The sequence below is a fragment of the Loxodonta africana genome, chromosome 17 (assembly GCF_030014295.1).
Source record: "Loxodonta africana isolate mLoxAfr1 chromosome 17, mLoxAfr1.hap2, whole genome shotgun sequence".
Classification (NCBI taxonomy): domain Eukaryota; kingdom Metazoa; phylum Chordata; class Mammalia; order Proboscidea; family Elephantidae; genus Loxodonta; species Loxodonta africana.
In genome coordinates this window covers 68,693,246-68,706,416 of record NC_087358.1, presented here as the reverse complement: position 1 = coordinate 68,706,416, position 13,171 = coordinate 68,693,246, and the positions used below count along the sequence as shown (strand labels likewise).

The 13,171-nt window shown below is 40.1% G+C and overlaps 1 protein-coding gene across 3 annotated transcripts; it reads right to left on the bottom strand.

Moving 5' to 3' along the window:
- Positions 1–499: 499 nt before the first annotated feature.
- NUDT15 (nudix hydrolase 15) lies at positions 500–12,086 on the bottom strand. Of its 3 annotated transcripts, none has more exons than XM_010592617.3 (4): positions 11,911–12,086; positions 8,732–8,928; positions 7,189–7,366; positions 500–6,217 (listed from the first exon to the last, which is right to left on the bottom strand). In XM_010592617.3, exons 1-3 carry the CDS (start codon positions 12,066–12,068, stop codon positions 7,227–7,229), a joined length of 495 nt encoding a protein of 164 aa, XP_010590919.1. In that variant the 5' UTR covers positions 12,069–12,086; the 3' UTR covers positions 500–6,217; positions 7,189–7,226. The 3 variants fall into 3 exon arrangements, with proteins under 3 accessions (XP_010590919.1, XP_010590918.1, XP_003412665.1); XM_010592616.3 differs by having other exon boundaries at positions 7,227–7,366; XM_003412617.4 differs by having other exon boundaries at positions 503–7,366.
- Between the last annotated feature and the right edge of the window lie 1,085 nt (positions 12,087–13,171).

The following is a 13,171-nucleotide window of genomic DNA, read 5'->3' as shown; positions in this document are numbered from 1 at the left end:
ACAATTTAAAAAAAAGATTAAAAAAAAAAAGAGTAGATAGATTTATGTCTGCACTCCCGATTCTGTTCTGTTGGTCTTTGTGTCTGTCATTGTACCAGTATCAGGCTTTTTGGACTACCATGGCTGTTTAGTAGGTTCTGAGATTGGGAAGTGTGAGGCCACCTACTTTGTTCTTTTTCTTCAGTAATGCTTTGCTTACCCAGGCCTTCTTTCCTTTCTGTATAAACTTGGTGGTTAGTTTTTCTATCTCATTAAACAATGCTGTTGGTATTTGGATCAGGGCTGCATTATATCTGCAGATCACATTGAGTAGAATTGACATTTTCACAATGTTGAGTCTTCCTATCCATGAGCATGATGTGTTTTTCCATTTATGTAGGTCTCTTTTCATTTCTTATAATAGTGTTTTGTAGTTTTCTTTTTATGGGTCTTTTACGTCCCTGATTAGATTTATTCCTAAGTATTTTTTATTTTTAGGGGCTATTATAAATTTTTTTTTTTTATTATAAATGGTATTTGTTTTTCTAATTTCCTTTAGGAAGTTCCCTTCATTGGTGTATAAAAACCCAACTGATTTTTTTATGTTGACCTTGTATCCTGATACTCTGCTGAATCTTTCTATTAGTTCCAGTAGTTTTCTTGTGGAGTCATTGGGGTTCTCTATGTATAGGATCATATTACCTGCAAATAGGGGTAGTTTTACTTCTTTCTTTGTAATTTGGATGCCATTTATTTCTTTTCTTGCCTTGTTGCTCTACCTAGGACTTCCAGCACAATGTTAAATAGGAGTGGTCATGAGGGCATCCTTGACTTGTTCCTGTTCCCAGGGAATGTTTTCAGCCTCTCTCCATTCAGTATGATGTTGGCTGTTGGTTTTGTATAGATGCCCTTTATTTTGTTGAGAAATTTCCCTTCTGTTCCTATTTTGCTAAATTTTTATCAGAAATGGATGTTGGACATCATCAAATGCCTTTTCTGCATCAATTGAGATGATCATGTGATTCTTTTATTTATGTGGTTGATTACAGAGATTGATTTTCTAATGATGAACCATTCTTGCATACCTGGTAAGAATCCCACTTGGTCTTGGTGTGTATATATATATTTGATACGATGCTGAATTCTATTGGCTTGAATTTTGTTGGAAATTTTTGCATCTATATTCATCTGCAATTTTTTTCTTGTACTGTCTTTCCCTGACTTTGGTATCAGGGTTATGCTGGCTTCATAGAAAGAATTCAGGAGTATTCCTTCCTTTTCTATGCTGAAATATTTTGCGTAGCACTGGTGTGAACTCTTCTCTAAACGTTTGGTAGAATTCTCCAGTGAAGCTGTCCATGGGAGGGCTTTTTTGGGGGGCCAGGGATGGGGAGTTTTTTTTTAATCCCTTCAGTCTCTTCTCTTGTTATGCGTCTGTTCAGATTTTCTATCTCAGTTTGTGTTAGTTTAGGTAGGTAGTGTCTTTCTAGCTGTACCACCTAAGTTTAAAAACCTCAAGCTGTTCAGGTTTCACTTTATCAGCTATGACTGAACCATTTGCAACCAGTTTGAAGCCTTGCCTTAAAATTAACCAAAGGCTTACAACAATTTGAGTAGTATTCGAGAAAAACAGCTGAATCGTGATTAGAACAGAAGCTTTGCCCCATTTTATCGCACTTTCTATAGCACTGAAACCAACAGTTCCACAGTCCTGGGGAGAACCAGCATCCAGCAGCCATCAGAAAGAGCAGAATTGGCTTGAAGCTCCTCGAAAACATCATCCTTGGAGTACTGCCATTATTTGACATGTCTGGCAGTTCTCTGGAAGCCCCCCTTAACAAGACTCGATTTTATTGGACCGAACCCAGAGCTCACTCAGTGTGGCCAGCGCTCCCCCAGGACGTTTGTCTGAAAAGTAAGTGGCAATTGTTTAACATGGGTTGCAATTGGGTCAAACAACTGACCGAAAGTTTTTTAAAAGGGAAACCTGGAATATAAGATGTGCATAGGCAGCTTTGAAAAGTTCTGTCATATTCCTGGGAATTTAGGACATGGGAAATAATTAAGAAGGCCCTAATATCTCACCTCTGGCTGGCCTTTGAGGCTTTGCACAGGCAGGAAGTGAAGACAAGCTTGTAAACTGCCTGCCAGGGCATTGAAGGCAAACTCCAACTCACACAGAGCCCTTGGCAAAGGCTTTATTGGCTCAAGGCACTTACTAAGTCTCTGTGCAGTCATCAGCTGACTTAGCTAACCAGCGGACTTCAGGGGCCACACACAGCAGTCACAGATGACATGATCCGGTATATAGAAAATCCTAGGGAATTCACTAAAAAACTAGTAGAATAAATGAGTTCAGTGTTGCAAGTTTCAATGTAATTAGCAAAATACCAGCTAGCTTCTTGGGGTGATAAAATGTTCTACAATTAGACTAATGTTGATAGTTACACAACTCCATGAGTATACTAAAAACTACTGAAATAGATACTTTAAAAAGGTGAACTTTCTGGTGTGTGACACCTCAATTTTAAAAATGTAGTATGAATGTGTAGGGAAACAACTTAGAAAGAAAAACATTTGTCTTTAAACTTCTGCAATTTCCCATGAATAAAATCATGTTTTTAGATTGGTAACTTGAAGAATACATGGCATGAAATGACTATTGTAGTGTGGAACTCTGAGAGTATAACTACCTTATCTGACAGTTCATAAGCTTTACCTTTGTAATTGCTGTTGTTAGGAGCCGTTCAGTTGAGTTTTGATTCATATGACAGAAGAGAACTGCCCCCTAGGGCTTCCCAGGCTGTAATCTTCACAAGAGCAGATCACCAGGTGTCTCCTGCAGAGCTGCTGGGTGGATTCAAACTGCTAACTGGTTAGCAGCCAAGCGCTTAACTGTTGCGCCACCAGGGCTGCTTAGCTTTGAACTAGTTAATATACTGTAGATTAATTTCAACGGTATGCCAATGTATCTAAATTAGTCATTACACAGTGTCTATTATCCAGTCAATAAAATAAAATATTGACCAATAATAAAAAAATACTACAGTCAAGCAAAAGAAAAGAGGGAAAAAGAGATGGAGCAAATGCAGCAAAATCTTGGTACTGGTCCAACCTGGATGACACGTACACGGAAGTTCACTGTACAGTTTTCTACCTCTGGTATACTTGAAATTTTTCACATAAAAAAAAAATTCTTTATTCTCCACATCAAATGTTTTGTTCCCACATCCCGTGTTAAAATGCCAGGGGTTGGAAAAAATGGGGATATGTTCTAAAAAAAAGGTGGCTTTGATCTGGCTACCGTCCGAACTCCAGGAGGTGGGAGTGGCAGGAGTGTGTGAGGCTCAGGATACACAAGGTAACAAACGTTACTGATTCTGCCTGAACACAGCTGAGAGGTAGGCCACCCAAGAGCCTGTAGAAGCTCTATTAACTGAATGTGTAATGGATGTGCAAACTAGTCAGATGTTTCAGTTTGGTATGTGCATTAGCACACTGAGGCCAATATATACACAATACACATTTTTGCTGTGTCTTCACTTAAAAACACAGTTTTTTTCTTTCAGCAATTTTATGAGACCAATCTTTGGTCAGTGATATATCTCCCTAATTACAATGGTAATTGTATGGGAAAATGATTTTCTTTATAATGCCTGACTTTATGGTTATTTAAAGCAAAGTTTTGTTGCCACATTGGATACTTTTTATACTTCTTAAATAGGGCATAAAAAAAAAAATGTAATTTTCAAGTTGGTTCAGGTTCATGGTGACACCATGTGTTACAGAGTAGAACTGCTCCATAGGGTTTTCTTGACTATCATCTTTGCAGAAGCAGTTTGTCAAGTCTTTTTTCCACAGAGCCACTGGGTGGGTTCAAACTGCCAACTTTTATGTTAGCAGCTAATCACAAACTGCTCGCACCACCCAGGCTCCATATTTTTCCCTAAATCTTTTCCTTAAAGGTCCATTTTAAATGTCTTAGCAACTTTACATTCTGATACAAAGAATCAAAGAATATTAGCATTAGAGAACCCTGAGGTCATGTAGTCCAGGGATACAGGTTTCAATTAGTGTCATCTTTTATTGATTGGGGCTGGTGGCCTGGAGTGTGGTGCCGCAAAGGATTCCTAGGCCAAATCTGGGGTCAGGCAATGAGAAGAACATTTGCCATATTGATGGAGCCTAATCCCCTCATAGCCCTCATCCATTCATTCATCACATGCATGCATACCCTCTATGGGCCAGGCACCTCTAGGTGCTGAGGATTCCGTAGTAAGACAGAGGCCCTGCCTTCCTGGAATTTATATCTGAGGCAGGGGGCTAGAGGTAGAGACAGGCATTAAGGCCATAAGCAAAGAAATAAGACAAATCCAGGTAACTGTTAAGTATAATAAAGAAATAAAATATCTGGAGCCGAGTTCCAAATTCAACTTATTGCAACACCCTTGCTTTCAAACTGAAGTAAGAATACCTCCCAAGGGTTGTAGCAAGAACCAATGAGTATTAAAGATACAGGACAAAACATTTTTATAGTCAAACATATGGTTCCTCATGAAGTATAATCCAAAATTGGCATAAATTTTAAAACAAAAACAAGAAATGTTGCTGCTTTTCCCACACTAAAAAGTTCATTCTTTGATCCTGGAGTACTGAAAGGAAAAGTCTGAGGCTCACTCTCATCATACTGTAATTAAAATGAGCATCCCTGGCCCTGTCTTGGATGCTATTGTGTACAGCAAGTATGAGAACTAAAGTCTATCTGAAACAAAAAAAAAAAGGGTCCAGTATTATAGTTCACAGGCAAAGCAACTTTATTTTTTCACAAGCAAGTCACCAGTAAAGTCAAGGACCCAACGTTATCCACCTCCCTGTCATTGAAAACAGTTGTTGCAGGCTGGTATGAAAATATCCTCAGGCACCACTAGTAAGTGCTTTAAGGATGCACTTTTTCAAAATTCTTTCCACTCAATTTTTTTTCTAACCTGGTTAGGCTTTCCATACTCAGAGTACTGCTTTTCTCTCTACTGTGTAGCAAGGATTTCACTTTTTTTTTTTAGCTTTTAAAAGTATTTTGTTTATTGTGGTAAATATAGATGTAACAAAATATTTAACATTTCAACAATCTTTACATGTACTGTTCACTGACATTAATTATTTCATCATATTGTTCAACCATCACCCTTACCTCTTCCCAAATTATACCACCAGTAAGAGAAGCTCAGTGTCCCCTGAGCACGGGGTTTAAATAGCAATGTTGTTATCTTGTCAAATATATATTACAACATTCCATTCAAAGTGTCCAAAGTTTAAGATGAAATGCACTAGTAACCCATAGTCACTTTTAGGAAAAGCATGCTCCACACTAAGGATGTCAGACTTGTGCAAAGCACAATGGCCTTATCTGTTAAGTTTCAAAATGTCTTTGAAGTGGTATTTCCCAAAGTGTGGCCGCAAATTGTGGGTACTGGAATCACCAGGGCTTGTTAGAAGATTCAACTCCCCACCTGCTTGGTTGGAATCTCTGCAAGAGGCCTGTTACGGATTGAATTGTGTCCCCCCAAAATATGTATTGAAATCCTGGCCCCTGTATCTGTAAATGGAGCCCTGGTGGCACAGTGGTTAAGAGATCAGCTGGTTAAGAGGTTAAGAGGTCAGCAATTCCAATCTACCAGCTGATCCTTGGAAACTCTATGGGGCAGTTCTACTCTGTCCTATAGGATTGCTATAAGTTGGAATTGACTCAAGGGCAATGGGTTTGGTGTTTTTACAGTTTCCTGTAAATACGATCCTGTTTTGAAATAGGGTTTTCTTTGTTACGTCAATTAGGTTATATCCTAGTAGGATGGGTTCTAAATCTAATCACTTCTGAATTATTAAAACAGCAGAATAGACACAGAGACACACATATGAGGAAAGACAGAAGCCATGTGAGGGTTGTCTAGAAGCCAAGGAACCAAGAACTGCCCAAGGCTAACGACAAGAAACGATCCTTCCCTACAGCCAGTGCCCTTGATTTGGACTTTTCAGGACTGTGAGAAAATAAATTCATTCTTTAAAGCCAATCACTTCTGGTATTTGTGTTACATCAGCACTAAGAGACCAAAACAAGGCCTATGCACATCCGGGTTTGAGCACCACTGCCTTAAAGCCTTTCTAAAGGATCCTCCTGGGTCACGGCCATTCACTATCCCAGACTCTCGGCACTTCTTCCCTCTCTTGGTTTTCATGTATAAACCTAAACAAAGAATATAACGACAAATGAACACAAACAGAAAGACAGGTAGGATTAACAAATACATAGATTCCTTTTTATGAGCATTGATGGGGTAGAGGATTGGAGGGAAATGGGAATTTCATATTTATCTCATAGAAATCAACTGTCCTAAACATGTTCGTTTTGCATGCATATATACAACTCCACAACCCTTCATCCCAAACCCTTGGATCTAAATGTATTTCAGAGTTTGGAATAGTTTTGTATTTTAGAAAGTTAATAGGATTTATATACTATATATTACATAATACACCCAGTGAGGTCCAAAGCAGATCTTATAAATGCATTAAAATTTCTTCAGTAACTGCTTAAGATATGCATATTCTGTGACCCAGCATTTTCGCTCTTATGTATATTCAACAGAGATGAGTATACATGAGCATCAAAATCACATACAAGGGTGTTCACAGCAGCTTTATTTACAATAGCCCCACATTTCTCGTGGTTTAGGTACTCAATCAGAAACATGGGAAATGCTCCCTCATTTCCTGTGTTCTCTTTACTTACAAGGACTGTCACAATATATTACCAAGCACGTATTTTTAAGTAAAAGAGAAGGGGAAAACCAACAAACATGATAAATTCCACAACAGTGATACTGTGTTAGCAGTTAAGTTAGGATCTCTACTTGGACTGAAATGCAAAGACAAATTCTGTTGCACCCTACTCCGCGCCAGCTAGTAATAACAAAATGCACAGCATGTATCTTATATACACACAGGAAGCAGATTTACACAATCTCACCATTCATCACATGTGCTGTGGCTGAAATGCAATTCAATTACACAAACCCAAATATTTTTCACAATTATTGGCTGAAAAAATGGTGGGTATTTAAGAGATTAAATAAAGTAACAATCAAATAGAACTTTTTAGGTAAAATACAGGAATTCCAAAATATAGGTGATCTTAATTGTCTGACTAGATCTCACTTTGCCTTTTTAGAAAATTGAAGAATCTTCTTGTTCACCTAGAGATGATCTCCTTTGTATCCTACCAGATGATCCAACTCTTCTTTAAAAGGATTATAGCCCTGTTCCTTTAAACAACGTAGTCCCCAGAAAAGCTGCTCCCCTGAAGGGAATTCTTCCCATGGAACCCACTCCCAACCTAGAACAGAAAGAAACCAAATCAACTTATTTAGCTGAAACAAAGGGTGTTTATTTTGGTAAGCTAATAAAGAAAATATTAAGTGAATTTAAAAATGATTTACTACTAATAAACTGGAATAGCGATTCTGTGCATTAGTGGACTATAGAAATATAATTTGTATTTAGAACAAAGATTTTAAAAAGTGAAAAGTGATCATTTAAAACATGCTGTTATTTGAATATGAAGTCAATTTTACAAAGGCCACATCGTGGTAAAAATCCAGATTTGGTATCGCTCAACGTTTGTTTAAATAGTGAACAAGCAAAATGCAGAGGCTTTATCTACTATGGTTGTTGTTAGGTGCTGTCAAGTTGGTTCTGACTCATAGCGACCCTATAGGACAGAGTAGAACTGCCCCATAAGGTTTCCAAGGAGCAACTGGTAGAGTTGAACTGCCGACCTGTTTTTTGGTTAGCAGCCATAACTCATCATAGCTCTTAATCACTGTGCCACCAGGGCTCCATTTATACACTATAGCTTTTATAAAAAAAAATATACCAAAACCAAACCAAACCCATTGCCGTCATGTCGATTCCGACTCATAGCAGCCCTAAAGGACAGAGAACTGCACCACAGGGTTTCCAAGGAGCACCTCGTGGATTTGAGCTGCCGACCTTTTGATTAGCAGCCATAGCACTTAACTATTACACCACCAGGGTTTCCTTTATAGATATACATATATAAATATAAAATACATATATATATACTATACGTACCACTCAGGGTACTCCCTAATATATATTAGTATATATCCTTATATATAAATATGTTAAATATAATGTTAACATATATACGTGAGTATATATATTTTATATATATATGTTAATTTGAGTTATGTTAATACATATATATTAAGGAGTACCCTGGGTGGTGCATATGTTTTGGAGCCCCGGTGGCACAGTGGTTAAGAATTCAGCTGCTAACCAAAAGGATGGCAGTTCAAATCCACCACACGCTCCTTGGAAACCCTCTGGGGCAGCTTAGTAGCCTGTACTATGGGGTTGCTATGAGTCGCAATCGACCCAACGACAATGGGTTTGTTTTTTTGCGGGGGGTGGTGCAAGTGGTGAAGCACTCAACTACTAGTTGCAAGACTTGGCAGTTTAAACCCACCCAGAGGCACCTCAGAAGACAGGCCTGGTAATCTGCTTCCAAAAGGTCACAGCCTTAAACACCCTATGCAGCAGTTCTGCACACGTGGGGTCGTCGTGAGTCGGAAATGACTTAATGGCAACTAACAAAAACGTATATAAAAAATAGTCCTTCAGACTACAGACTATATGCTTTCCTCCAAGAAAATGCACTATTATATAATTCTCTTACTTTCATTTTTTTCAGGCTCTACATTCTTTGGTTCTGAATCATGAGTCAAGTCCACCTCTCCTTTCATTAATATAGTGACGTAATGGTAGTTCTCTTTCTCAATGAAAGAGTTCACAACTGAGGCAAAGCGAACGTTTTTCAGGTGAAGACCTGCTTCCTCCAAGGTTTCCCTTTGAGCACATTCTTCCCAGCTTTCACTGGAAAACAGAAACACACCACTGTATTCAATTCTATGTATGTAATTTTTTTTTTGCCATGAAATTCTTGGCTAGAAGCTTCTAGGGTAAAGCAAAAAGTACCACAATTGATTCACGCTTCCAAACAAAACTTCGCCAACCCTGCCTTTGATATTCTGTATATCTTGTATCTATCTGAAGACCAAAATGATTTCAGATAAGTATTACCATTGAATCCATTCAGCACTAATTTGCATGCCTCCAGACCAATGCAACCAGGAGGCAGTTTAGTTGATTAATTTAAGGTGCAGGCTTTATTAACTAGACCTATGTTTGAGTTTCAACTCTGCTAGCAATTTTCTACCTATATAAACTTGAACAAGGAAAAAGAGAATCTATTACTTTCTTATGTGGTTGTTGTGAGAATATAGACCTACCATATGGCCCAGCAATTCCACTCCTAGGTATATACCCAAAGACTTGAAAGGAGATGTGCGCACCAACGTTCATTGCAGTACTAGTCACAATAGCCAAAAGGTGCAAACAGCCTAAATGCCTATCAACAGATGAATGGATAAACAAAATGTGATCCATACATACAATGGGATACTACTCAGCCAGTAGGAGAAATGAAGTCTTGATACCTGCTACAATATGGATGGAGCTAGAAAACATTATATTCAGTGAAATAAGCCAATCACAAAAGGTCAAATATTGTATGACGTACCTCACTTATACAAAAAGACAAAAAAAAGCAAATGTATAGAGACCAAAGTTTAGTAGTGGTTACCAGGGATGGAGGGAGGTGCAAAGAGGGGTTAATGGTGATAGAAAAATTGAATTCAGGGTAGGGTTGCATAGCCGATTATTGTTAATTGCTGTCAATAAACTACACCTGTAAAAAGTTGAATTGGTGAAAGTTGTGTCATATTTACAATGACAAAAAAAAGAGTAGCTGTTGAGGCTGCTTATGTGCAACCAAACACATCAGGGGATTTGGTTCCTTGGTTTGGAAGTTGAGGGTCATGGTTTCATGGGACATCTCAGTTGACTGGCCCAATAACTTGTTTATTGCTTCTGTTCTACGTCCCAGTTGGTTGTGTAGTGCCTGGGGTCTTAAAAGCTTGTAAGTGGCCATCCAGAGCATAACAATTGGTCTCTTACTTACCTGGAGAAACAGAGGAAGGAGGATCAGGAACAGGTGGATATGGAATGTATGCCTAATAGTTTCCATGAACAACTGCCTCCTTTACCATGAGACCAGAAGAGCTGGATAGTGCCTGACAACCACTACTGAACATTTTGATCAAAGATTCCATAGAAGAATCATGATCAAAAGGGGGAAAATGGGGAACAGAATTTCAAATTCTCATGGACTCTAGGCTTTTTGGAGCCCTGGAGGGTGCTGTCGAGTTGGTTCGAACTCATGGTGACCCAACGCACAACAGAACGAAACACTGCCCTGGCCTGCGCCATCATCACAATCATTGCAACGTTTGAGCCCGTTGTGCAGCCACTGCATCAATCCATCTCATTGAGGGTCTTCCTCTTTTTCGCTGCCCCTTTACCAAGTATGATGTTCTTCTTCAGGGACTGGTCCCTCCTGATAACATGTCCAAAGTACGTGAGGCAAAGTCTCGCCATCCTCGCTTCTAAGGAGTATTCTGGCTGTAGTTCTCCCAAGACAGATTTGTTCGTTCCTCTGGCAGTCCATGGTATAGTCAATATTCTTTGCCAACACCATAATTCAAAGGCATTAATTCTTCTTCGGTCTTTCTAATTTTCTATCTAGCTTTCACATGCCTCTGAGCCACTGAAAACTCTATGAAGCACAGTTCTACTCTGACACACGTGGAGTCACCATGAGTTGGAATCAACTTGACAGCGATTGGTTTGATATTAGAAATACAGACTGAACTGTTCTGGCATATGACAGGATATCAGATTTCCTTTAAAATGTTCCCGAAAAAGTGTGTGTTGGGTGGAGATGAGGTAGTACAAATGAAACAAGAATAAGCTGAGTGATGTATACATAAGAATTTATTGGTCACTTCTCTACTATTACGATTATGTTTCAAACTTTTTATAGTAAAGGAAAAACAAGTGCCAAGTCTGAATGCTCTAGTTGGTGTTTATCTGTCATTTTTAACCTTATTCTCCCTTCAGACTCCCAATTTTTTGCACACTCCCAGGCTGTCTTCACCCTTGGGTACAACTGACTTTAACTGTCCAACTTTCCTCTGTCGGTCTGGTGTATCATCAAATCACAGAATGAGAAAGCAGAAAGGGACCTTGGAGAAAACTGTGAATACTGAGAATACTGCTCATTTTAAAGATGAAGAAACTGAGGTCCAGAGAATTTCACTAGCCCATTTGAATGATTAGAGTGTAAACTCTGGAGGCCAAACAAACAAAACCAAACCCAGTGCCTTCGAGTCGATTCCGACTCATAGCGACCCTATATGCAGGGCAGAGTAGAACTGCCCCATAGAGTTTCCAAGGAGAGCCTGGTGGATTTGAACTGCCGACCCTTTTGGTTAGCAGCCGTAGCACTAAACCACTATGCGACCAAGGTTTCCCTCTGGAGGCCAGTAAGTATTAAACATGCCTGTGTATTTACATCTCCGGCAAACCGTGATATTTTAATTGAGAAAAGTGGACTGCTCAAGCTTTGTAAACATCTATGATTTTCTCACTAAGGAGAAAAAAACATCTCACAAAGCAGCTCTAAGCTGCGGCCAAGCAGACAGAGCTGAAAGGACCGAGCCAGCGGAGCTCACACCGGACCCAGCAGGCTCAGCGGCTCGGCGCCCCCTGCTGGCAGGAGCCTGCTGGACCCCGCGCACAAAGGGGCGGAACGGAGGAAACGAGCGAGAACGGACGCGGGGTCGGCGCGAAAACGCGCGCACACATACGGACGCAAGCTACGCACGGACCGGACGTCCTACGCTCGTCTCTCCCACGCAAGTTCCACTTTCCCCAGGACGGCTAGCAGCTGCTCACCCGAACTCCAAATGGCCCCCAGGAAGTTGGAAACGGCCGGCTCCAACCGACCCTTTTCTCTTCCCCAGGAGGACACAACGAGGATGGTTACAGCTAGTCACCACTACTCCCACTCCGACTCCGGGCCGCCGCTCCCGCAGCTCTGCGCGGGTGGTCATTGCGCCGGGAAGACCCGCTCTGCCGAGCCGGAAGTTACGTCCGCTCCGTCGGTCCTTCGACCACAGCCAATCTCTGCCGGTGCTGGCACGAGCGCTCGGATTCAAAACGGGACCGCCCAGCCTCCGCCTGTACCTGGTTTATCGGGTTCAGTTTACAAAGCGTAGTGTTTCCCGCCGAAGGACAGCGCGCGGAGAGCTTTGTTTTAACTAACGACACTCTGGCAGCTTTAGCATTCATCATCTCTTCACTGGCAGGTTTCCTCTAAACCATGCGTTTTAGAAGCCACCTGCTTTTGTAAACCCCCACTTTTGCACATCCTGTTCTTTTTCCTCCTGAATGGCCCTCTTCATCACACGGGACTCATTCTCACTGTAACGCAAGTCAGTGTGGTAGCAGGGCAAGGACACAGTGCAGAAGAAACGTTCTAGTGTAAATAATTATCATTAAAGAGTGTGCACAAATCATGGGGGGAAAACAAGGATTAATTAATATATTGTCCTGGAATGGTGAGTGTAGGGCTCTTTCAGAGGAAAAACGATTGCTGTTCTAGATCTTTGCATGCCATACACCAAAAAAAGAATCGAAGAATTGTAATTAAGACAAAAACAAACAAACGAAAAGTCTCTGGAGAAGGATTTACTTACTTTTTATGTAAATTAATTTTTACTTCTACCAAGGTAATATGTGCCCAAAATTTTAGAAGTCAGCCGATGCAAAAACTACAAGAACAACCCTATCCTCTAATCCTGCTCCCAGAGACAATCATTTTTAACTTTTTGAACTGTTCTGCTATTTGCCTACGTATTTCTAAGTAACATGCTTATTCTTCATGTTACGGTAAATAATGATTAAGCTTTATTACAACATCTCTGCTGTCATCAACACACTCACATCCATCAGTGTCCTGTATGCCACAAAGGTACTTTATAATATTTGTTGTTATATTTTGTTGAAACCGTAATTATGGTTTAGATTTTTTGCACTTATGTTAAAACAGTGGGAGCCCTGGTGGCACAGTGGTTAAGAGCTACAGCTGCTAACCAAAGGGTTGGCAGTTCAAATCCATCTTGGGAACCCTATAGGGCAGTTCTACTCTGTCCTA

Excerpts from the sequence above, each read along its gene's own strand:
- NUDT15 (XM_010592617.3), bottom strand. The coding sequence starts at position 12,068 with ATGACCACCCGCGCAGAGCTGCGGGAGCGGCGGCCCGGAGTCGGAGTG. Across the intron at positions 8,929-11,910 it reads GGGGGCCATTTGGAGTTCGG|TGAAAGCTGGGAAGAATGTG; the intron begins GTGAGCAGCTGC and ends TCTGTTTTCCAG. Across the intron at positions 7,367-8,731 it reads AGAGCCTGAAAAAAATGAAA|GTTGGGAGTGGGTTCCATGG; the intron begins GTAAGAGAATTA and ends TTTCTGTTCTAG.